General features: G+C 36.2%; 1 protein-coding gene across 1 annotated transcript in view; it reads right to left on the reverse strand.

Annotated features, from left to right (window-relative positions):
* EDIL3 (EGF like repeats and discoidin domains 3) overlaps window positions 1–27,416 on the reverse strand; it is a 1,373,680-nt gene that overhangs the window by 186,357 nt on the left and 1,159,907 nt on the right. The window contains exon 9 of the mRNA XM_053701474.1: window positions 24,581–24,765. Coding sequence (XP_053557449.1) covers window positions 24,581–24,765 — 185 coding nt within the window. The remainder of the gene's footprint in view (window positions 1–24,580; window positions 24,766–27,416) is intronic.

Raw genomic sequence — 27,416 nt, forward strand, 5'->3', positions numbered from 1 at the left:
ATTCTTTTATACATTTTAATTACATTTGTCAATACATTTTCCTTACATGTATTCTGAGTATGAAGATTAGGTAAATTCTATGAATGATTTTTAAGTCATTTAATGATGAAAAGCATTACATGTGTAAGAAAATTGTTTACTTTTCCATAGGGGCTTTAGCGCCAAAGGAGTAAGATGCTTAAGCAAGTTGATTAATAATAATAATTATTATTGTACTCTATTTATAAAACACAATGGGCTCCATTTATCAAGCAGTGGTTGCTTCTTCAGAGGCTCATCATTCCAGGCTCACCTGAAACAAAAGTTAAGAAGCAACGGTTGTAAAACCACTGCTCCTTAACCAGTCAATTGAAATCATCCCGATCTGATATGTTCAGAATGATTGGCAGCCCCTGCTAGTGGCTGATTGGCTGCCAGTAAGCAGAGGGGGGCATTTCACAAGCATTTCTGGTGAAATGCTTGTGCAATGATAAATGCAGATAGTGTATGTTGTCCAAATGCAGCAATTTCCAGTGGATATGATTCGCTATAGCGAATCATGTCTGCTCAACATTTGATAAATGGAGCCCAATGACTTCGAGATATAACTCATCATTAAATTTAAAGCAAAGTTCCCTTTGTCTTTGCCAATGGAAGGGATGCTACTATTTATATGGTTAAGGACCATCTGAACATGTATATACAATGCAGTCCTGGGCTTAGGGACAGTTGAATACATGTCTAGCTGGTTTAAAGATCTGTTCAGTTTGACGAACACAGATCTTTAAGTTATGATAATGAATGACCAGGGAGCCTCACATAGCCCCCTGAATAAGGGCAAGATTACAAGTGGCATACAATATATATATATATATATATATATATATATATATATATATATATCTCAAACCAGTGCACTCCCTTGCTGTGCAAATCCGCAGGTGCTCAGTCCATAGAAATAGACACACTGTATAGTAAGCCAGGCACTCTTGCTTAATTCGAATAAATTCTTTATTATCTGGTACAATCCGGTATTCCCAATGTTTCGGTCCTCACATTGGACCTTTGTAAAGGGTACAAATCTGATCCGGGTCCTGGTTTACTATAGGCAAGAGTGCCTGGTTTACTATACATTGTGTGTATATATATATATATATATATATATATATATATATATATATATATATATATATATATATATATATATATATATATATATATATATATATACAGGGAGTGCAGAATTATTAGGCAAATGAGTATTTTGACCACATCCTCCTCTTTATGCATGTTGTCTTACTCCAAGCTGTATAGGCTCGAAAGCCTACTACCAATTAAGCATATTAGGTGATGTGCATCTCTGTAATGAGAAGGGGTGTGGTCTAATGACATCAACACCCTATATCAGGTGTCCATAATTATTAGGCAACTTCCTTTCCTTTGGCAAAATGGGTCAAAAGAAGGACTTGACAGGCTCAGAAAAGTAAAAAATAGTGAGATATCTTGCAGAGGGATGCAGCACTCTTAAAATTGCAAAGCTTCTGAAGCGTGATCATCGAACAATCAAGCGTTTCATTCAAAATAGTCAACAGGGTCGCAAGAAGCGTGTGGAAAAACCAAGGCGCAAAATAACTGCCCATGAACTGAGAAAAGTCAAGCGTGCAGCTGCCAAGATGCCACTTGCCACCAGTTTGGCCATATTTCAGAGCTGCAACATCACTGGAGTGCCCAAAAGCACAAGGTGTGCAATACTCAGAGACATGGCCAAGGTAAGAAAGGCTGAAAAAAGACCACCACTGAACAAGACACACAAGCTGAAACGTCAAGACTGGGCCAAGAAATATCTCAAGACTGATTTTTCTAAGGTTTTATGGACTGATGAAATGAGAGTGAGTCTTGATGGGCCAGATGGATGGGCCCGTGGCTGGATTGGTAAAGGGCAGAGAGCTCCAGTCCGACTCAGACGCCAGCAAGGTGGAGGTGGAGTACTGGTTTGGGCTGGTATCATCAAAGATGAGCTTGTGGGGCCTTTTCGGGTTGAGGATGGAGTCAAGCTCAACTCCCAGTCCTACTGCCAGTTTCTGGAAGACACCTTCTTCAAGCAGTGGTACAGGAAGAAGTCTGCATCCTTCAAGAAAAACATGATTTTCATGCAGGACAATGCTCCAAGTACTCCACAGCGTGGCTGGCAAGAAAGGGTATAAAAGAAGAAAATCTAATGACATGGCCTCCTTGTTCACCTGATCTGAACCCCATTGAGAACCTGTGGTCCATCATCAAATGTGAGATTTACAAGGAGGGAAAACAGTACACCTCTCTGAACAGTGTCTGGGAGGCTGTGGTTGCTGCTGCACGCAATGTTGATGGTGAACAGATCAAAACACTGACAGAATCCATGGATGGCAGGCTTTTGAGTGTCCTTGCAAAGAAAGGTGGCTATATTGGTCACTGATTTGTTTTTGTTTTGTTTTTGAATGTCAGAAATGTATATTTGTGAATGTTGAGATGTTATATTGGTTTCACTGGTAAAAATAAATAATTGAAATGGGTATATATTTGTTTTTTGTTAAGTTGCCTAATAATTATGCACAGTAATAGTCACCTGCACACACAGATATCCCCTAAAATAGCTATAACTAAAAACAAACTAAAAACTACTTCCAAAACTATTCAGCTTTGATATTAATGAGTTTTTTGGGTTCATTGAGAACATGGTTGTTGTTCAATAATAAAATTAATCCTCAAAAATACAACTTGCCTAATAATTCTGCACTCCCTGTATATATATATATATATATATATACAGATTCAAAATAAGGTGCACTCCATCAAGCGTAATCCAATTGCCGTGGTGCGGCATGCAAAGTAAATACAAATTCCAATTCTCACTCCATACGAGTAAAATAATGCTGCACTCACCGGTCTTGCAGTAAAAGGTTCATTTATTGAACACAAATGACGATATCCAAAACACAGTTACCCCCAGACGTTTCGGTGCTCCTCTGGCACCTTTCTCAATGGGTATGCATCCAAATCTCCAGCAAACAATCTCAATAATATAGTTAATAATATTAATATTATTTAGATTTATTTAAATAATAATTAAGTTAGGGGGTGTTAGGGTTAGACTTAGGTTTAGGGGTTAATAAATTTAATATAGGTGGCGGCAGTGTAGGGGGGTCATATTAGGGGGTAATATATTTAATATAGGTGGCAGCAGTGTAGGGGGATCAGATTAGGGGGTAATATATTTAATATAGGTGGCGGCGGTGTAGGGGGATCAGATTAGGGGGTAATATATTTAATATAGGTGGCGGCGGTGTAGGGGCATCATATTAGGGGGGGTAATATATTTAATATAGGCGGCGGCGGTGTAGGGGGATCAGATTAGGGGGTAACATATTTAATATAGGTGGAGGCGGTGTAGGGGGATCAGATTAGGGGGTAATATATTTAATATAGGTGGCGGCGGTGTAGGGGGATCAGATTAGGGGGTAATAAATTTAATATAGGTGGCGGTGGTATAGGGGGGTCAGATTAGGGGGTAATACATTTAATGTAGGTGGTGGCGGGGTCTGGGAGCGGCGGTTTAGGGGTTAAACACTTTATTAGGTATTGCGGTGGGGGATTGTGGTTGACAGGTAGATAGACATTGCGCATGCGTTAGGTGTTAGGTTTTATTTTGCAGGCAGTTTAGGGAGTTTCTCCATTTTCGTCACGTAAGTCCTTACACTGTTAATAATATTAATATTATTTAGATTTATTTAAATAATAATTAAGTTAGGGGGTGTTAGGGTTAGACTTAGGTTTAGGGGTTAATAAATTTAATATAGGTGGCGGCAGTGTAGGGGGGTCATATTAGGGGGTAATATATTTAATATAGGTGGCAGCAGTGTAGGGGGATCAGATTAGGGGGTAATATATTTAATATAGGTGGCGGCGGTGTAGGGGGATCAGATTAGGGGGTAATATATTTAATATAGGTGGCGGCGATGTAGGGGGATCAGATTAGGGGGTAATATATTTAATATAGGTGGTGGCGGTGTAGGGGGATCAGATTAGGGGGTAATAAATGTAATATAGGTGGCGGCAGTGTAGGGGGATCAGATTAGGGGGTAATAAATTTAATATAGGTGGCGGCGGTGTAGGGGGATCAGATTAGGGGGTAATATATTTAATATAGGTGGAGGCGGTGTAGGGGGATCAGATTAGGGGGTAATATATTTAATATAGGTGGCGGCGGTGTAGGGGGATCAGATTAGGGGTAATAAATTTAATATAGGTGGCGGTGGTGTAGGGGGGTCAGATTAGGGGGTAATACATTTAATGTAGGTGGTGGCGGGGTCTGGGAGCGGCGGTTTAAGGGTTAAACACTTTATTAGGTATTGCGGTGGGGGATTGTGGTTGACAGGTAGATAGACATTGCGCATGCGTTAGGTGTTAGGTTTTATTTTGCAGGCAGTTTAGGGAGTTATGGTGCTCCAATACTCAGCGCAAGGCTTGCTACGCCTGCATTTTGTGGCGAGGTGAAAATGGAGTAAGATTTCTCCATTTTCGCCACGTAAGTCCTTACGCTGTATATTGGATACCAAATTGCGCGTGTTTTCTATATCAGTCTTTGGGCCAAAAAACTATGGGCGAAGGCAGAAATATACGAGCGTAACTTCTATGTTACGCCGAATATGTGATACCAAACCCGCGCAAAATCTGGCGTTGCCGGCTTCTGCGGGTGACGCTGCATATCGGATGGGGCCCTAGATTATAACAATTATAATAACAATTCCTTTTCAATCATATATATATATATATATATATATATATATATATATATATATATACTAGCTGTTGCTCGCATGTATTTTGTGATTTGTAAAAAATAGTGAAAACGTAACCACTTGCAGCAACGTGTGCCCTCACGTGTCTGCCCATTTGAGTTTCACACTCGTTGACATGAACTTTGTGAGTTTTTGTTAATTCTCTGTGTTTCTCGTACATGGGCACCAATCAGCTAAATTTCTTTAATATTAAATTGTAATTATATATTATGACTCAACTGTCAGATGTGAAAAAAGACTTAATTTTTTTAGTGATATCCATATCTTTAGAACTACTGACGTTAGGAGCAAGATATATTTGGCATGTAACCTTACTTTATAATGAACATTTTAAAGTATAATTTCTACTTTTCTAACATCTTCGGTAATTGAGATATAGGTATCCTCATAAAATCACACACACACTTTTCACCCCCCTTAAGTGGTTTTTCGGGAAATGTTAAAACACGTGTTTCTTTATCTTTAAAGGAAAATCTAAATACCAATTTTCACGTCTGTAACATATTTGTTTTTTGAGATATAGGTATCCTTATAAATCACCCCCACCCCCTTTTGACCCCCCTTAAGTGGATTTTCCGGAAATGGTAAAACACGATTCTTTACTTTTAAAGGAGAATGTAAATACAAATTGTCATGTCTGTAACATCTTTTGTTTTTTAGATATAGGTATCCTCATAAATCACCCCCCTTAAGTTGATTTTCGGGAAATGGTAAAACATGTGTTTCTTTATTTTTAAAGAATCTTAATACCAAGTTTCCCGTCAGTAACATCTTCGATTTTTGAGATATAGGTATCCTCATAAATCACCCCCCTTTTGACCCCCTTAAGGGGATTTTCGGGAAATGGTAAAACACATGTTTCTTTATTTTTAAAGGAGAATGTAGATACCAATTTCAAGTCTGTAACATCTTTGTTTTTTGTTATATAGGTATCCTCATAAATCACCCCCTCCTTTCTTACACCCCTTAAGTGGATTTTTGGGAAATGGTAAAACATGTTTATTTATTTTTAAAGGAGAATCTAAATACCAATTTTCACATCTGTAACATCTTTGGTTTTTGAGATATAGGTATCCTCATAAATCACCCCCCTTTTGACCCCCTTAAGGGGATTTTTGGGAAATGGTAAAACATGTTTATTTATTTTTAAAGGAGAATCTAAATACCAATTTTCACATCTGTAACATCTTTGGTTTTTGAGATATAGGTATCCTCATAAATCACCCCCCTTTTGACCCCCTTAAGGGGATTTTCGGGAAATGGTAAAACACATGTTTCTTTATTTTTAAAGGAGAATGTAGATACCAATTTCAAGTCTGTAACATCTTTGTTTTTTGTTATATAGGTATCCTCATAAATCACCCCCTCCTTTCTTACACCCCTTAAGTGGATTTTTGGGAAATGGTAAAACATGTTTATTTATTTTTAAAGGAGAATCTAAATACCAATTTTCACATCTGTAACATCTTTGGTTTTTGAGATATAGGTATCCTCATAAATCACCCCCCTTTTGACCCCCTTAAGGGGATTTTTGGGAAATGGTAAAACATGTTTATTTATTTTTAAAGGAGAATCTAAATACAATTTTTCACATCTGTAACATCTTTGGTTTTTGAGATATAGGTATCCTCATAAATCACCCCCCTTTTGACCCCCTTAAGGGGATTTTTGGGAAATGGTAAAACAAATGTTTCTTTATTTTAAAGGAGAATCTAAATACCAATTTTCACACCTGTAACATCTTCGGTTTTTGACTCTTGAGATATAGGTATCCCCATAAATCACCTCCCCTTTTTAACACACCACCCTTTTGACCCCCCTTAAGTGGATTTTTGCGAAATGGTAAAACATGTGTTTCTTTATTTTAAAGAAGAATCTAAATACCAATTTTCACATCTGTAACATCTTTGGTTTTTGAGATAAAGGTATTCTCATAAATACCTTAAGGGGGGTGAAAAAGGGGGGCCTTTTTCACCCCCTTAAGTGGATTTTCAGGAAATGGTAAAACACATGTTTCTTTATTTTTAAAGGGGAATCTAAATACCAATTTTCACATTTGTAACATCTTTGCTTTTTGAGATATAGGTATCCTCAAAAATCACCCCCCTTTTGACTCCCCTTAAGTGGATTTTCAGGAAATGGTAAAACACGTGTTTCTTTATTTTTAAGGGACGTAATTTCCAAAAATCCTTCCTTAGTGGGTGCCTACGTCATAAAAACAACATACCTTCCAAATATTCACATTCCTAGGTTAAACAGTTTGAGCTGGGCATTGATGAGTCAGTCAGTCAATCTTTAATTCAGTCAGTCAGTCAGGACTTTTTCTTCTAAATATATGTATACACACACACACGTGTATATATTCATATAGATGTATAGGTATAGATATATATGTATATATATTTAACTAAAAGAACATTTTCTTATAAAAAAAATTAACAGCGTGCTCCTTTGAAGTCTATGGAGAGAAGTTAGCATTGTCACAATATCCAAAGTCCTGAAGTTAGCACACGGGATTTGCTCTTGCGATAACTTTTTACTTTCATCTTGTAATACTTGCGCTAACCAGCCTGCGCTAAAAGTTTACAGCATGCCGCTTGCAATATAGCCCTAAATCAGTGAGCCTGTATGATAAAAAGCAGGTCAGTTGTCAAAGAAAAGCTTTGCTCTTTAAAATACAAATTAATCTAGTCAAAATGTTAATGGTTTAACAGGGTAATCAAAAATTATATAGCGCTATACCTGCCATTAACTGAGGAGTCTAAAGTCTTAATGTTTTTTTCATTCATTGACTTACTTTATTGTATTTTTTTATATGAATCCTAAATATATTAGCACAATTTAGGAAGTGATTATTGTAGGAAAGATAGACAGTAAAAGGGAAAATTTTATTTAGAAGGAAGAAAATTACATGTACTGTAAAAGGGTAAATTATATTAATTATATTGCTTTCAGTTTTACTTTCAGATTACACAAATCGATACCTCCACTCCTGACATTTCTAATATATTATTTTGTTATTATATCCTCGTTCTGGCTGTTCTACTTCTATAATAAATTTAATTATCCAACAATGTCCTGCTAAAAAACAAACAAAAACAAAAAAACAGCTGCACCACTATAAAAACTAAAATCACATGTTTTGTTTTGGCTCCAGATAATTATGCATAAAATTGGTAAATTACATTTGGTACAGTCTGATAGGATAATTACATATTCTGTTAGATATCTTAAGCCAATGCCAAAGTGATAGCTATGTCACTTCTGTAAAATTATTAGCTAGATGAATATTTATTTGATGTTTTATGTTCAAGTTCCAGTGCATTGTCAAGCTTGTTCCTGTGGTTTCATTTATAAAACTATTGGCCCACAGCCAGATCAGTTTTCTATAATTTTATTCTGACAAGAACAATTATATCTGAAGCAGGTTGACTCACTGATATATTAACAACATGTATAATAGCAACCTTGAGTTCAATAACTGTTTCTTAACATTTATTTGTATTATTTCAAAGTCAACAAGTTTCCTATTCAGACCCAAGTCCTACTGTCCCACTTGAAAGGCCTGTGAGTCTATTCTTTTATTAGGTATTTATGTATATATACAAAGTAAATGTGATCATATTAGTAAAATAAAATAAAATAGTCCTCAATCTAATGGAAGATGCATTTGCTTGGTAGAGGGTCCCCTGACATGCAAAAGGAACTCACTATTATTTTATATACAAAAAAATAAAAATAAAACTCTATATTTGGTGGATGGAGGTAACATTCCAACAGTTAGAAAAACTAAATCTAATTGAGCAAAGGAACAAACAATTTCCTAATTTCATAAACCATTTCATAAAATGGTTTCACATGATACCCACACAACAAACATTCTTTGTTTTGTGTTACAGCATTTGGCAGCTACAAAATGGTGTTTAGCTATGTAATGAAACTATTTAAATTGTACAAAATGTAAGTTCCGTAAAGACCTGTAGCATTGTTTTAATGGTCCTTATCGCTCAAAATGGTGCACTGAAACTCTGACATATAGTGTTACCTAAAAATGCAAAGAGTGTGCTGAACACACTGATATGTGGCATTCACATTGCAGCACTGTGGAAAGTGACAATTATCATAACACATAGTGGAATATTAAAGAAACATTTTCCAAAAATTGTGCCACAAAATAGGTGGCTATTATGAATAGTATTTCTATTATTTAATATTAGTTGAGGCCTCTTGATTATTACTACAGTATTCTTAAAGGACTGTAATGATTTTTATGCCAGTATATTATGTTTTTATCATCCAATATGGCCACCTTCTATTTCACATATGCACCAACGTGGTGCTTGCTATTAAAAGACAATGGTTTCCTTGCAACCTACCAATTTTTAAATTAAATTTTAATTATTATTTTAAATCAATTAAATATTTCCACTTAGTTTACTCAATTACATCAATATTTATTTTATATACATCCTAACAAATCAGCTTCTTCAAATAAAAACATACACCATACATTTAAAACTTCTTAATTTTATGTGGAGATTGACAGTTTTGTCATATTTTTAAAGTTAAAAATAACATTGTCCTGTATGTGAAGAACATAGGAATTCTAAATATGTACAGTAAGTACACAGTTAAACAGATTATTAAATAGTATAATAGAATTGTTACACACACACACACACACACACACACACACACACATATATATATATATATATATATATATATATATATATATATATATATATAAATACTGCCCTGCGCCGAAACATGTTAGTTGCAGTTACACTGCTAATTTACAGTTTATGGTACTTTTTTCATGTTGGATTATTTTTAATATCCTTTTTAAATATCTTATTACATCTTTGGGTGTTTTTAAATTGAAAGAATACCTCTGCTGCCCGTTTTTTGTATATCTAATAACGTTACCAGAATTGCAGAGGAAAAGCTTTAAATTTTTTGTATATCGCTACCCTGTCCCCATCACAGTATGCTACAGCATTTTGCAGCCTAGACCAGGTGTGTTACAGAGGATTTTGTCTCAAGCTACAGCCGACAGCACCAATCTTGCATTCGATTGGACGAGCAGGTCACATGTTTTTGCTTCACGCACTGCCACAGGGAGACGCTGAAGTTTGGCAGACCGACAGCGAGTAGGGATATGCTCGCAAACATTGCAGAACAACCCTGAAGTTGCATCTGATACAGACAGCATTTGAAAGGAGCACCGACACCGGTGAGTGGATCTGACCGCATAGCGGTTCAGCTGTATAGCGCAGAACAGAAGGTGGTACTTTGATCCTCATTGGTAGTGCCGGGGAATAATTGGTATTCAGCATATCTGTATTCAATATATAACTCTTCTCCTTAAGGGACAATTTAGCATACAATGCATTAATTGGACTGTATACTCAGAGGTCTATGGGCAAAATAGCTGTTGGGGCATATAGGCTTATAAAGCTTGGTTGATTTAACTACACTTAGATCCCAGACATACCCTTTTCTTTTTGTGTATATATATATATATATATATATATATATATATATATATATATATATATATATATATATATATATATATATATAAAGAGAGCAATAGGTCCAGTACAAATAACAGTTCAGAATTCGTTAGCAAAGTGCACGGTAGCCAGTGGGTCCTGCTCACCTCTCATATATAAGTCCAAAAGGAAAAAAGTGAATGGCTCCAGCACTGTTTCTTTAAAAGTGAAAAAACCTTTATTAAGGTGACAAAATGAACAGACAGCAACGTTTCGGGTAACACAGACCCTTAATCATGCATGATTAAAGGTCTGTGTTACCCGAAACGTTGCTGTCTGTTCATTTTGTCACCTTAATAAAGGTTTTTTCACTTTTAAAGAAACAGTGCTGGAGCCATTCACTTTTTTCCTTTTGGACTTTTATACAGGGAGTGCAGAATCATTAGGCAAGTTGTATTTTTGAGGATTCATTTTATTATTGAACAACAACCATGTTCTCAATGAACCCAAAAAACTCATTAATATCAAAGCTGAATATTTTTGGAAGTAGTTTTTAGTTTGTTTTTAGTTTTAGCTATTTTAGGGGGATATCTGTGTGTGCAGGTGACTATTACTGTGCATAATTATTAGGCAACTTAACAAAAAACAAATATATACCCATTTCAATTATTTATTTTTACCAGTGAAACCAATATAACATCTCAACATTCACAAATATACATTTCTGACATTCAAAAACAAAACAAAAACAAATCAGTGACCAATATAGCCACCTTTCTTTGCAAGGACACTCAAAAGCCTGCCATCCATGGATTCTGTCAGTGTTTTGATCTGTTCACCATCAACATTGCGTGCAGCAGCAACCACAGCCTCCCAGACACTGTTCAGAGAGGTGTACTGTTTTCCCTCCTTGTAAATCTCACATTTGATGATGGACCACAGGTTCTCAATGGGGTTCAGATCAGGTGAACAAGGAGGCCATGTCATTAGATTTTCTTCTTTTATACCCTTTCTTGCCAGCCACGCTGTGGAGTACTTGGACGTGTGTGATGGAGCATTGTCCTGCATGAAAATCATGTTTTTCTTGAAGGATGCAGACTTCTTCCTGTACCACTGCTTGAAGAAGGTGTCTTCCAGAAACTGGCAGTAGGACTGGGAGTTGAGCTTGACTCCATCCTCAACCCGAAAAGGCCCCACAAGCTCATCTTTGATGATACCAGCCCAAACCAGTACTCCACCTCCACCTTGCTGGCGTCTGAGTCGGACTGGAGCTCTCTGCCCTTTACCAATCCAGCCACGGGCCCATCCATCTGGCCCATCAAGACTCACTCTCATTTCATCAGTCCATAAAACCTTAGAAAAATCAGTCTTGAGATATTTCTTGGCCCAGTCTTGATTTTTCAGCTTGTGTGTCTTGTTCAGTGGTGGTCGTCTTTCAGCCTTTCTTACCTTGGTCATGTCTCTGAGTATTGCACACCTTGTGCTTTTGGGCACTCCAGTGATGTTGCAGCTCTGAAATATGGCCAAACTGGTGGCAAGTGGCATCTTGGCAGCTGCACGCTTGACTTTTCTCAGTTCATGGGCAGTTATTTTGCGCCTTGGTTTTTCCACACGCTTCTTGCGACCCTGTTGACTATTTTGAATGAAACGCTTGATTGTTCGATGATCACGCTTCAGAAGCTTTGCAATTTTAAGAGTGCTGCATCCCTCTGCAAGATATCTCACTATTTTTGACTTTTCTGAGCCTGTCAAGTCCTTCTTTTGACCCATTTTGCCAAAGGAAAGGAAGTTGTCTAATAATTATGCACACCTGATATAGGGTGTTGATGTCATTAGACCACACCCCTTCTCATTACAGAGATGCACATCACCTAATATGCTTAATTGGTAGTAGGCTTTCGAGCCTATACAGCTTGGAGTAAGACAACATGCATAAAGAGGATGATGTGGTCAAAATACTAATTTGCCTAATAATTCTGCACTCCATGTATATATATATATATATATATATATATATATATATATATATATATTAAAGCCCTTTGCATCCAAATACATGGCCATATACCTTTTAACTTAAAAACATTTTATTAATATTAAAATGACTCATTTTTATCAGAAAGTATTTATTTTAGTGACCCAACGAGCATAAATAGCAATTGCGCTCTTGCGCTGGAAACACCTGATATTGCTTGCAAGCAAAAGTTAGCGTGCCCCTTAATCATTCATCACTGCAATATATCTATGTGTATAAAATATGATAAAATCAGGCATTTTAAATAAAATCATACTCTACAAGTGTTCTCCACATAACATGTTGCCAGACAGGTGGCATTATGAAGTAGTCGGATAGGGCAGTGTAATATTTTGAAATATTACAATATTTTGTTTTTTATTAATGTTTCTTAAACTATCCAAAGCATAAATGAATTGCATAATTTAACCTAAATTGATCATGATTATTTGTGCAACAAACATTGAAAAAGATAATTTTAGCTAATTTTACCTTCGCTTAATGTATAGCTGAAAATATGAATGACTAATCACACATACTTTTTTATGTTAAGACTGAAAAATGTTGCTGTATGTTATGATTTGTTCCCATTATATACTTTTAATAACATTTCTGAAAACCCTTTGTTCCTCTCGCTGACCAATATTTTTTTAATCAACTGAGAAATAATCATAACTATAAAAAATGCAGCTTTATTTAGCGTCTCTTTAGAGAACATTGTACACAGTGTACAACTCAAATTTTTTTTTTTAAACTCCCACAACGTTTTTGTTTAACAGCAGTAACTGCCTTGTGGGATATACTACAACTATAAAAGATGTATGATTTCATTTAACAAAATCTATCTATATGCATTTGAAATAGCATAGTAATTTAGATTAAAGAATTTATATACAGATTTACATATCTAGTTATCTAGGTACAGTTCACTGACATTGCCAATACCAAAATGTTGTGCATTATGTCACAACAAAAAATCTGATTTGCCGCTTTTCAATGACATTCAAGTTGTAGCTATGGGACACTTCAATATTGTATGCAGCTTTTGATATTTAGTAGTGCTGGTATATAGTCACAGAGTCCCTAAGGCTCATATTTATCTTTGTCCGCTAATCTTGCAGGGACTCTGAATTAGCAGTAAGCATTTTCTTCTCCTAAGGGGTGTAGTCTGCCCCCACACAATAAAAGCACATGGCTTAACAAGCCCACAACCTGAACTAGCATAACACAGAAATTAACCCCTGCCACAATCTATTTGCTATCTCAGCCCCATGATTCCCCCACCACAATTACCTTGAAATACATACATTGGCCTCTAGTTATCAAGCCATCAACTGCAAATATGCTGGAATTCCGCAGAGTATTTGTGGCGAGGCTGATTCGCCTTAGTTATCAACCTCTACTGCCCGGCAAAAGTAGAATATAGTGACGTAACCTACGATCTGCCGGTCTCAGTCCGACACAGATCGATGGTTACGTCACTACAGATGTTCCGAACGCAAGTTCGGCACAATCTGACTACTTTTGGTAGTTATCAAACTACTACCAGGTACGCTCGCCACGATTCCGGGCCAGCGTACCTGGATTTCAACCCGCCGTCCTAGAGGCGGCGGATCCCATAGGAATCAATGGGAGTCTGACTATAGCGAAAGCTCATGGTCGCTGCTGCCCGATATCCCATTGATTCCTATGGGAAGTGTCTGCACCTAACACCCTAACATGTACCCCAAGTCTAAACACCCCTAATCTGCCCCCCCTACACTGCCGCAACTAAATAAATGTATTACCCCCTAAACCGCCGCTCCCGGACCCCGCCGCAACTATAATAAACATGTTAACCCCTAAACCGCCACTTCCTGACCCCGCCGCCACCTACATTATACATATTAAACCCTAATCTGCCGCCCCTATACCACCGCCACCAACATAAACTTATTAACCCCTATCCTGAAATTAGAGGTAAAATCCTATTGGTTTATAAAGTTCTCAAACGTTTTAGCAGGAAGGAAGACAATGTGATCCTCCTAGATCTGACATTTTGTAAGCCTTGACTTATGCTCTCTACACATGAATCAAATGAGCTCTATAAATATATTTAAGAGAACCTAGAAAAAAATGTTTATTCAGCCTGAAAACTCATTAGCACAGATATTTCTCTAGATAATTATAAAGTTATTGTCAAGAACTAGTACCCTGAGCTTATGAAGAGACCTTATATAGCTAAGATCTTGAAAAAAATTGTGTCTTCAAGGAGATTACTATTTTGGGTATATCAGGAAAGACAATAATTGAAGATGCAGTATCTATCTTTTCCTGACATGGCCATTTGGAATTACTGGTTAAGTTATTTGGCTTTATGCTTCAATCTAGAGATCTGCTTGATAGTTTTTCATTATATATTTAAACTTCTATATGTTATGATAGCAGAATTTGTTAAAAACAACCACTGCCACACTTACATAGGATCAACGCCATTTCACATATAGATTTCATCTTCCTGGCATCTTGAGTTTCGTGTATCCATTATTAACTCTGACACCGTTGACATTCATTGTTTGTGCAATAATTTTAATGTTGTGTGTCAAACTCCTTACTCTGCTCAAGCCCTTTACAGGAAATCTGCTTACCCTAATTATGACTGATGACTGTGCCTTTATTACTGTACAATAAATAGTAAATATGATCAGTAGCCCTTACTCATTTTCCTTCAGATTAGTCCTGATACTTTCTTCCTTTCACACTCCCATCATCCACAGTAGAAAACATTAAGATAACATCTTTAGGTGGCTTGGAACTGTTTTCAGACCCATCCATCCTCCTTGGCTTTAGAAACTTAACACAGGAAGTTGCACCCCTTCCTTATTCAACCAGTGAAAAAACTTTGCCATGGGGGATGACACCCTTTACCCTCATCCTATAGCAAATGGCAGCCGAAAAAAATAACATTGAGGTAGGTACTCTGCACTCTGGCCTCCTCACCCTCAACAAATTTTGTTACACCTAATAAAAAAATGCATTGGCCCCAAGTTATCAAGGTCTAGCGGACCTGATCCGACAGTGCGGATCAGGTCCGCCAGACCTCGCTGAATACGGCGAGCAATACGCTTGTCATATTCAGCATTGCACCAGCAGCTCACAAGAGCTGCTGGTGCAATGCTGCCCCCTGCAGACTCGTGGCCAATAGGCCACAAGCAGGGGGGTGTCAATCAACCCGATCGTACTCGATCGGGTTGATTTCCGGTGATGTCTGTCCACCTGCTCAGGGTTATGTGACCGCTCAGAGCAGGCGGACAGGGTCTTTATGACCGCTGCTTCATAACTGGTGTTTTCAGACTCACCAGAAACACGGGGCATCAAGCTCCATTCGGAGCTTGATAGATATGCCCCATTGTGTCAGGTCTTTTCCCCCCTAAATTCAAGTAATGGTAAGTTTGACCATCCTGTAGGCAGTGACCAGTAATTAATGATCTTCATAATGTCTTCTCCCTCTACTCCCACTGTTGATGAGTAAAACAGGGAAAGGCAAGAGGCAGTGTGCAGTGGAGGAGATTTAACATTATGGCAGGTATGTGACTTTAGTTACAGCCATGTACAGAAATCACAGTTTCGACCTTCATTAAAGAAATCCTCATCTTCTAGAATGATCACAGCCCACAAAACATCATTTAGACGGACAACATACGCAACAAAAATGTGTCACTTATATGAAAGAGCAGCATTTAACTTGTCCTCAAAAGAAAAAACAATTATATTTTTTTTAAAAATGAATTAAAAAAGAAATTAACAGGCAGTGCATTTTTGTGTAAAATTGATACTTATGTATCTATTGCTCACTAGCTCCCACAGGTAAATGTTTGTTTATGCAACACAGGAACATAACTTAAAATCACTTTAATACATTTTAGTACAATGTCATTTAACAGCTTAATAGCTGTGATGATTAAATAAAAAGTTGATAAATTGTTTTGATGCTATAAAATTAAATTACAAGCACTTCTCATCCATCTTGTATATATGCTTTAATTTAAATTTAATAAAGAGATTAAAATATCCCTGACAATTATAAAAAGTATTTATTACTGAACATAAATTATTATTGTCCATGATACTTTTTTTTCTTTTAATTCTTTATTCACAATTAATAAGTAATTGTTGGAGGGGAGAGTTGTGTTGATCACTATTATCAAAAGTGTAAAATTCTGCGTATCTTGTGGTTATTTTTCAAGCCAATAAAATCTTCTTGATTACACCTGTCAACAACAGCTAGAGATTAAAATAAGATTAACTTGATGTTGGTTCTAATCACAGAAAAATAAATAACCAGAGATTCTAGTCTATAATGCATACCTTGGAAACTGGACTTTATTTAAAGGGCAATAAGAAAAGCCATTTGTTTGTTAGAAAATTTTCTTATTCAATGATTGTTTACATATAACAATTTGTTCACCCTTTGTAAAGGGGATAAATACATCATTAAAGTCAGCTCCATGGCTGCCATGTGGTATTGGGAAACGGATGAACACAGCCTTTGGTCAATAATGACATATGGGCAAAGCCATCAATCACCAGGCATTTTTATCTGTGGAGCACACATGTATTGCGGGTCTAGGGCAAACTTTAACTATGTGTGTAACCCCTTTGGGAGGGTTAACATAATTCTATGTAAGCAACAATGCAATAATAAAATAATCTAACACACTAAAGCATTTTTTTTTTTTTTTTTTTTTTGCATTTTTATGCCCCTTTATCCCTGGTTAGTCTTGCAAGTCAGATAACAGAAGCTAGAGGGAAGTGCACAGTTGTTATATTTTTATATATATTGTGAAAAAAATAATGCTAACTTCAGCGTAGATTGTAAATGTTTTTATCTGATCAGCATATTAATCTGTGGTCTCTGTTGTACACTTTTAACTAGTTTTAAATTAATATTGTTTTAATTAACTTTATACCAAAGGGTTACACATTTGTAGAAATATTAATTGGACCTGCGCCAACTAACCCCTGTATGCCTAAGGGTGATGGCCCCTAGTAGCCACCAGAAAAGTTAATAGTAATTGGAGTGGTTGTCCCCCAGGCGCCTTTAGACGGAGGCAAAGGGTATCAAATGGTGAGGAATTCAAATGAGTAGGAGAGATACTTCACACTCTCGGTGAGTATGTTCCGTGTAATACAAATGTATAGGGGAATATGCTGTACACAGTGGATTTCTACACAGTTAAAATTCCCTTTACACAGTAAGATTAAAATGAACTTTAATGAACAATAAATACAAATGTACTTCAATGGACAATAAATACAAATGTGTATATATACAAATAAAAATCTTGTGATGTACATATACAAATAAAAATCCTGTTGTGTAGTTAAATGGTAAACTCCTAGGTATATATTAAAAAACCTTCATGGATCCATGAGGAAAAAATATATTAAAAACAAGCATAAAATCACAAATTTACAGATTTACAGCAGTGATGGTAATGCACAAGTATACAACAATGTGGGTAATGCACTTGGCTGCACTGATCTAAAACAATAGTGTCCAAGTTGTCTTTGGTAGACCAAAGTGTGCACAGGAGTCACGAATAGAACAAAGAGTTATAAAAGCCACTCAGTGGTGGAGGACAATCCTGGGTGATTAAGGATAATATAGTGGTATAAACAAAATGAGCTCCTAGTGATAGTGGAGACAACAAAAGTGCATAAAAAGATGATCCGGTGATGTGAAATAAAAGTAAACAGTGAGAAGTGGAAAAATAGAAAATGAAAAATGTATATAAAAATATAAAATTGAAGCAGTTAAGTGTCTGTGAATGATATCCATAGGTAAGCGGACAAAACTGCAGTGAATGATATCCGATGAGGGCAAATCAAATCCTTGAAAGTTAAGTGATGTGCGTGAAAAATGTGCGCAAATAACTCCGGATATAAAAAATGAAGGCAAATCTTAAAATATCTCCAAACGTGAAAAAAAACAAAAGTGAAAAAGATGAAAATAAATGAAAAAATGTATAAAAACAAGTATTACTACTTAGAGTAGAAAGTTCCTGTGTATCACAAGTAGAAAATGTAATGGAACGATCGGCATCAACCTAGAAGGAAAAAAAAAAAGTTTTTAGTAAAGAATGGTAGAGGGATTAGGCTTACCTATCGGTCAATGCGTTTCGGCCTGTAATAGGCCTTTATCAAGACTGATTTTGGATTGCATTTGTAAGCCTTTTATATCCCAAGACCGGATGTGTCCAATCTGTCCACTTCCGTTTAGGGATTTTTTGTGTGTTTCGATGTGAACATAACATATGATACAAAGGCTTACAAATGCAATCCAAAATCAGTCTTGATAAAGGCCTATTACGGGCCGAAACGCGTTGACCGATAGGTAAGCCTAATCCCTCTACCATTCTTTACTAAAAACGTTATTGCGCTATGTTGCTTTCTTTTTTCCTTCTAGGTTGATGCCGATCGTTCCATTACATTTTCTACTTGTGATACACAGGAACTTTCTACTCTAAGTAGTAATACTTGTTTTTATACATTTTTTCATTTATTTTCATCTTTTTCACTTTTGGTTTTTTTCACGTTTGGAGATATTTTAAGATTTGCCTTCATTTTTTATATCCGGAGTTATTTGCGCACATTTTTCACGCACATCACTTAACTTTCAAGGATTTGATTTGCCCTCATCCGATATCATTCACTGCAGTTTTGTCCGCTTCCCTATGGATATCATTCACTGACACTTAACTGCTTCAATTGATTTTTACCATTTTTACAATTTTTTATTTTTATATTTTTATATACATTTTTCATTTTCTATTTTTCCACTTCTCACTGTTTACTTTTATTTCACATCACCGGATCATCTTTTTATGCACTTTTGTTGTCTCCACTATCACTAGGAGCTCATTTTGTTTATACCACTATATTATCCTTAATCACCCAGGATTGTCCTCCACCACTGAGTGGCTTTTATAACTCTTTGTTCTATTCGTGACTCCTGTGCACACTTTGGTCTACCAAAGACAACTTGGACACTATTGTTTTAGATCAGTGCAGCCAAGTGCATTACCCACATTGTTGTATACTTGTGCATTACCATCACTGCTGTAAATCTGTAAATTTGTGATTTTATGCTTGTTTTTAATATATTTTTTCCTCATGGATCCATGAAGGTTTTTTAATATATACCCAGGAGTTACCATTTAACTACACAACAGGATTTTTATTTGTATATATACACATTTGTATTTATTGTCCATTGAAGTACATTTGTATTTATTGTTCATTAAAGTTCATTTTAATCTTACTGTGTAAAGGGAATTTTAACTGTGTAGAAATCCACTGTGTACAGCATATTCCCCTATACATTTGTATTACACGGAACATACTCACCGAGAGTGTGAAGTATCTCTCCTACTCATTTGAATTCCTCACCATTTGATACCCTTTGCCTCCGTCTAAAGGCGCCTGGGGGACAACCACTCTGGTTACACATTTGTACAAAGAATTGATCCATTGTAGCCATTTTTATCTAAACTTGACGGTAACAACATCCAAAACCTGAAAATACATTTTGAAACCTTAAAATAATTTTGCAACAAGTCGCAATGCGGTTCCACCAAGGGCAAAACCTAACATAGCTGGCACCCCCCCATGTCCACTGTACCACAACCTCCTCCTTCTGTTGTGCCCTTACCCAAAAATCACTGGTGAGCCACAACCATAAGTCCCTTCAACACTCTGTCCTGGAAAAAGCTTTAGAAATGTTGGGAGATATGAAATTTACTAAGGAATAAAGCGCTTGTTCGAGACAATGTAGAGTGAATTCAAAAATAAGTTCTGCAGCTCAGTCATGATTAGCTCAGTTTTGCTCAAATAGCAGCATCAATAAAATAACATATTGAATAAATATATTAAAATATTGTTTTGTTTTCTAGAAAATTGTGGGCTAGTTTACGAGTGGAGCACCATTTGGCAATACCGCTCATGAGTTAACTTCACCAGATAAAGGATTTTTTCACGCATCGGGTTGTGCTCGTATTACAAGTTGAAAGTAAAACGTTTGTGCGCAAGCGTAAACCTGACACATGCAAAAAAATGTATCTCTATGCCCTTTGCTTACCTTTTTTTTCCCCTAATACTTGAGACCTCATATCTTGAGCCCTTATAACTTTTTAATGACTGTACTGTTAAAAGTATTTTTGATGTTTTTTGTGCAACTTTTCTGTCTCATGAACAGTTAACCAGAGCTCTGAAGTTGAGCTAACCTGACACATGTTAAATTTGATTGCGCTCAAGCTAACGCGTTTACTATCAAAGAACTGTAATATCCCCCTTATTGTTTGCAGGCTACACTTAGCGCTCCACTCATAGTGTAGCCCTTTATGGGGCAATTCAAATTTTGAGTTCAAAAAGACATGGAGGCCAAACTAAAATTCTCATGATTAAGCAAAGAGCACAATAAAAAAAATAGCTTTCCAATTTACTTCCATTAGCAAAGTTACCTCTTTATCTTGGCCAGTGTATATAGCAAAAATAATCTAGCAACCTGTAGAGGGAGATTTACACATTTAACACAATGTAAGAGTACATCTATCTTTTGGAGGAACACAAACAGTATTATTATTATACTTTATTTATGAAACGCCAACATATTCCGCCATGCTGTCCATTGGTACAATTAATTTAAATACGACAATAATATAAAACTTGACAAGACAAAATTTGACAAACACATACAGGAGGAATTGAGGGCCCTATTCCCATGGGAATTTACAATCTAGAAACAGGAGGTGAGGACTGCAAAAGTGAGAAAGAAGTTAAGACAGAGTTAGATGAAGGAAATATTAGGTAAGGGGAATTAGTTTATTACTGATTGAGGTGTTAAGCTTCTCTGAACAAAAAAGTCATCATGGAGCATTTAAAAGAAGAAAGATTAGGGCAAAGTCTAACAGCACGAGGGAGAGTGTTCCAGAGGGTAGGTGCTGCACGACAGAAGTCCTGCAGTCTAGCATGGGAAGAGGTGATAGACAAAGATGCAAGGAGCAGGTAATTGTTGGATCTTAGTGGGTGGCTAGAGTATACTTGTAGATTAGAGATGATAGGTAGAGGGGAGCAGCATTGATGAGAGCTTTGTATGTAAGGGTGATCATTTTGAATGTAATTCTGCTGTGAATGGGGAGCCTATGAAGGGACTTGCTGAGAGGTGCAGATCGACAGGAAAGGTGGATTAGCCTGGCAGATGCATTTAGGATGGATTTAAGGGGGGAGAGGGGGGAAAGAGTAAGGCCAGTAAGTAGGCTATTGCAGTAGTCAAGTTGGGAAATAACAAGGGAGTGGATTAATTGCTTTGTGGTGTAAGCACTTAAAAAAAATCTTAGAAATATTGTGTAATTGGTTGCAGCAGGATGAAGGGGATGAAAGATAGATTTGAGTCATGTGTAACTCCGAGGCAGCGGACTTGGGGTGATGGGAAGATGGTGATGCCGTCAACAGGGATAGAAAAGTCAGAAGTCGGCAAAGAACTAGATGGGGGATTAGAAGGAGCTCAGTCTTGGACATGTTAATATTTAGGTGGTGAGAGACCATTCAGGAAGAAATGCAAGATAAGTAGTAACTGACATGAGAAAGGACAGAGGGAGAGAGAGCAGGGGTGCATAGGTAGATCTGGGTGTCATCAGCATAGAGGTGATATTTAAAGCCATAATGGTTGATAAGTTTACCCAGTGAAGAGGTATAAATGGAGAAGAGTAGAGGACCCAGAACAGATCCTTGAGGTACTTCAACAAACAGAGGCATTGGAGAGGAGGAGTCACCAGCAAAACAGTGTGTGTGTGTGTGTGTGTATGAATAATAACTGAAGGCAGAAATATAGGTAGCTATAGAATCCTCTACAGCAGGGGTCAGCAACCTTAGTACCACAGATGTTTTGGAACTACATTTCCCATGATGCTCAGACACATATCTGGGGTGCCAAGGTTACTGACCCCTGCTCTATTGGTTGCTAGTATACCATTGCTGCCACCTAGTGCTCAATAAACATTCATTTATTGTGAAAGTTAACACATTTCTCTATGCTTTGCATTCATCAGAAATTTAAAACTAGTGTTGTTAACTTCTAAATGCAGGAATGGCTTTTCTGCTGTCAACCATAAGTTAGGAAGTCATTTTCTGCTTCTTATGCTATTTGCCACCTCAGAGATGGTGGATTAAATCATCCTGGATTAAGCCCTGCACTTGAACAACTGGTTTCAGAAGAGCAGGGGGAGTGGCTGCACAAGTTTTTGCTTGTGCAGTGATAAATGCGGGTGGTAGATGCAGCTTCCCTAGCCCTACACAGGTTCCCTGTCTGGGAAACTTGTCTGCTTTCTTATGAATAAATGAAGTCCATAGTAAAAAAAAGATTTATAAGCGATGATGCACATTCAAATCTGAAGAGAAGCTGCTTTTAATCACAAGCATTAACTATACCTGAAAAGTATATTTGCCTGGAATTTATTGTTCATAAATAAATTCAAAATTAAAGGTTCATTCTCGTGAAAAAAATATAAATAAATAAAATGCTCGATTTTGTGATATGTTTAAACGAATGTCTGTTTTTTCACTAGGTTTTCAACCCATGCATTATGTCAGTTCAAGCAGGGGCACAATCTTCTGCACTAAGATATATTACATAGATTAAAACCCAAGTAGAAATTAACATTCTGGTAGCTATGTATATGTTTATATGAACAAACATCTATTTGATGTAAAACTATCTAAATACTTCTGTATGCAGTACTTGTTTTACGTTTTACTTGCTGTATAAATAGATGAATTGCCCTGTTATGCTAAGTTGGCTTTTACTATAAAAGGCCACATAAATAAGAAACATTATATTTTGTGTAAAGAAGCTTTTAGTAACTGCAGGAAGCTTCTTTACACGTAAGATATTTGCCATAACTCAAGTAGCATAAATAGGTACTGTGCTTCTAATGTTTACAAAAGTAAATGCACAAACCAAGTAAATTAATGTGTGATACATTTACAGTATTGGTGCTTTCATAATGAGTGCTTCATTAAATAATAGACTGTAGCTTTAATTGCATGCTTTGCACAAAAATAGTAATTTATGTAACAGCAGTAATACATTTGCTAAAGATTTCCTGTAAAGCGTTTATTTACATTGACTGACAGAATTCAAGTATCTAAATTCATGTTTTTTTTTCTTTTCTTTATGTATAAAACATATACATGCAGGGCCCAAGTACTTGAGAAACTTAATAAAAATAAAGTAATGTTAAATGGACAGTATACTGTAAAATTGGTTTCCACTTCTGTTTCTAATGACTTGTTATACCAGCTGCAGAGTATAAAATGTATGATATATTGTTCCTTTAGGTTTATTTTTGTACATTAAATACCTGTCTGTTAATTGAAAACCACAACAAAATGAAGGAAACAGAATAAAAAGAAAATGAAAAAGGGAAAGAAAACAACAACAAAAAACTGAACAAAATGAATAAAATAAAAAGAAAAGAAAAGAAAGAAAAATAAATTTACAAAATGAATAAGATGTAGAAATATTCAGCTTTATTGATTAGCCCATTTTAATTATGTACTCTCATTTTACAAGCTTAAACATTTACTATTTTCAATCAAGCACATGATACAGTGTCCTTTATTTGAAAGAGGAGATTCCCTTTAAAAAAAAAAAAAAGGCTCTAACTAGTTTGTGGATCTTTTTTAGAAGCAAAAGAGACATTATTTTTAGCACCAACCTTTTTTATTACTCCAAACCTCTAAATTCACAGGGCTATGAAATTGCTATTGTTTACATTGCCCGCGTGATACCTAGAGGACCATGTGACCACTCATTTCAAAAACGTTTATCTCCTCTTTTCAATGAGTGACCTTATTCATATCTAAGTTGCAAGCAGACTAAGATAAGGACTATTTTTTTACTGCATATCAATAATAACAGACTCCAGAAACGTGCTCAAGCCAGAAGGCATTTGTTTCCTCCTGCCCATGTGTGCTGAGAAGACTGGCAGTACAGAGAAACATAACTTCATATCAAGCTCTATGGGAATGTACACAAGCTACTGCCCTGTAGGCATTTGAATCCCAGTCATGTAGATATTTACTGAGGGGAAGGGAAAAATAGTAATATTAATCTGTTAAACATTCTCAGTAAAATATGTTTGACACAGTTTTTCCCTACAATGTTCCTTTAAAATATGTGAGTAAGGGAAGCAGCAAAATAAAAATGTCAATACCTGAAGCCACTGTGACTGGTCACTTCTTCCAGATGTCCAAGCATTCACTTTGCCTTGCCTATCCAATCGAGCCTTCCTCGGTTCCCAAGTGAATATATCCATGTTTAACGTTCTGAAAATGCTGGAGGCAGAAACTTGATAATCCTGTATATGTCCTGATTTCATTCCAAGTGGCTCAGAGCAGCCTATAAAAGCATCGACCACAGTTAATGATAAGAATCAGTTACAAGAAGGAAAAACAAAAAAAAGAAAGAAACTAAGAAACATTTTGATGTTATCGGTCTTAAATGTTGTACTGGTTATTCTTTTGGGGGGAACATATTTTTGTTTCCTGCAGTAGAAGAGCAAATTAAATTAAATATTCTCTATTGAGTCGAAGATTGTGAATGGTATTAACACTTTACTACAAATTCTGCAGGAAAATAAATGAAAACAATCTGATTTCTATCAGATAACTGTTTCTCTCTTGCATTTTAAAATTGCTAATAATTATCTAACATCTGCTCTGATTTAACATTGCTTTTATCCCCTAAACTATCAAGGGTTAAACTATTATTTATCAGCACATGTTAAAGACATAAGCTGGAATCTCTGATTATCTACAGACATTTGAGGCATGTAAAATAAATTTACAATTGTTAATCAGTTTGTTTAAACCAGTTTTCAAAAATATAGCAGTCACAAAATTGACTAAGACATCAAGTAGATGTGTGTTCTTTAATGTTTTGGGGATAGATTATTTTGGACTCTGGCCAGGCCTGCAGAAGAAATCTTGGTTGCATCAGTCAACGTAACTTGTTAATAGCAGGTATATTAGGGAACACATAAAAATGATATAAATAAATAAATCAGAATGAACTATGGTAACAATAACATAATTACAAGACTTTTCTGCAGCTTGAAAATAAATTAACATGATAGCTTAGTGTGAAAATCAGCTGAAAACACAGATTTCTGCAGTTGTTATTCAATGTACAAAACTTGAAGTTCCAATCTAAAACTGTTAATGAACTACACAGGGCTAACCACCTTGTTGGTAACACTTGCATTGTTTTGCAGTGTGTTATTTTATCTCCTTTGTTGAGGTCAATTAAGGACAAGCATGTAGCCGCTTAGGTTCATAAAGTTAAAAGTGTGCACATCCTATTTTAAGAATTTAGAAACCCACAATTTAAAGGGACACTGTAGCCATGCATATCATTTTACAGCTCAAGTATTTTGATATATATATATATATATATATATATATATAAAATATGATAATCCCCATACCTTAAAGGGACACTGATTCAGATAGAGCATGCAATTTTAAGCAACTTTCTAATTTACTCCTATTATCAAATTTTCTTCATTCTCTTTGAATCTTTATTTGAAATGCAAGAATGTAAGTTTAGATGCCGGCTCATTTTTGGTGAATAACCTGGGTTATTCTTGCTGATTGGTGGATAAATATATCCACCAATAAAAAACTGCTGTCCAGAGTCTGAACCAAAAAGAAGCCTAGATGCCTTCTTTTTCAAATAAAGATAGCAAGTGAATGAAGAAAAATTGATAATAGTAATAAATTAGAAAGTTGCTTAAAATTGCATGCTCTATCTGAATCAAGGAAGACAAATGTTGGGTTCAGTGTCCCTTTAAATAGAAAAGAATGTAAAATATATCAAATTTATGCAGAATAAGAAAATGCAATAGACAGTATATGAAAATACATAACAGATGCACATATAAAAACACAAAGACTGGGCGTCCCCAGTCCAAATAAAACTGATGGCGTCAGAAAAATACATATAACACATAGGAATATATATAAACCATCAAGAAATGCAAAAAGGCACAATGTAATCTCAATGCACTATAATGTAATCCAGGACAGGGATGTAAAACAGGTTCTTAACAAATGAACCCTTGTCACACCAGGTTTCTTGTATGGTCACTCCATTCCATTATTATTATGGACATATGAGGGGTGAAAAGTTAGTGTGATACAGGTAGCTGTATAGTGTAGCAGCAGTTGAGCGTTATGAACGTATCAGCATTAAGGGAGCAATCACATGTATGCAGTGAAATGTATCAAAGGAGCTTTTTCATGCAAAACTTGGTTAATGCAGAACAGTAAAGCAACAGTACCCTTAGCAAGAGTAATAGCATGCAGAAAGAAGCAAAAGGCAACCCATGGAGCAAAAGATTTTTCCAGTTACACACATGTCATATGTTCAGTTCTCAGCATGTAAATAGGTATGCCTTAAGTTGTAGAAAGCTTTATGCATATGAGAAACAGAGTCTTAAGCAAGTAACAATGATGTGTATATATATACCCGGCACTCAAGGACTATGTCCGCCGGTTGTTACAGAAAAAAAATGTTCCATGAACAATCTCACCCAATTCTTTAGAGGCTGTGGTACCATGTTGCCAAGGTGAAAAACAAATCCACTTGGTATGAATAGTAAAAGCTGCCACAAGTTTGCAAAGAACAAGAGAGGCCACCTGTATTCACACCATGTCCCAGTCCAGGGTCTAACGTCAGAAACAACTTAAGGCATACCTATTTGCATGCTGAGAACTGAACATACCACATGTGTGTAACTTGAAAAATCTTTTGCTCCATGGGTTGCCTTTCGCTTCTATCTGCATGATATTACTCTTACTAAGGGTACTGTTGCTTTACCGTTCGGCATTACCAAGTTTTGCATGAAAAAGCATGAAGTTTTGTATGAAAAAGCTGCTTTGATACATTTTACTGCATACATGTGATTGCTCCCTTAATGCTGATACATTCATAACGCTCAACTGCTGCTACACTATACAGCCACCTGTATCACACTAACTTTCCCCCCT

The sequence above is a fragment of the Bombina bombina genome, chromosome 2, assembly GCF_027579735.1.
Source record: "Bombina bombina isolate aBomBom1 chromosome 2, aBomBom1.pri, whole genome shotgun sequence".
NCBI lineage: Eukaryota > Metazoa > Chordata > Amphibia > Anura > Bombinatoridae > Bombina > Bombina bombina.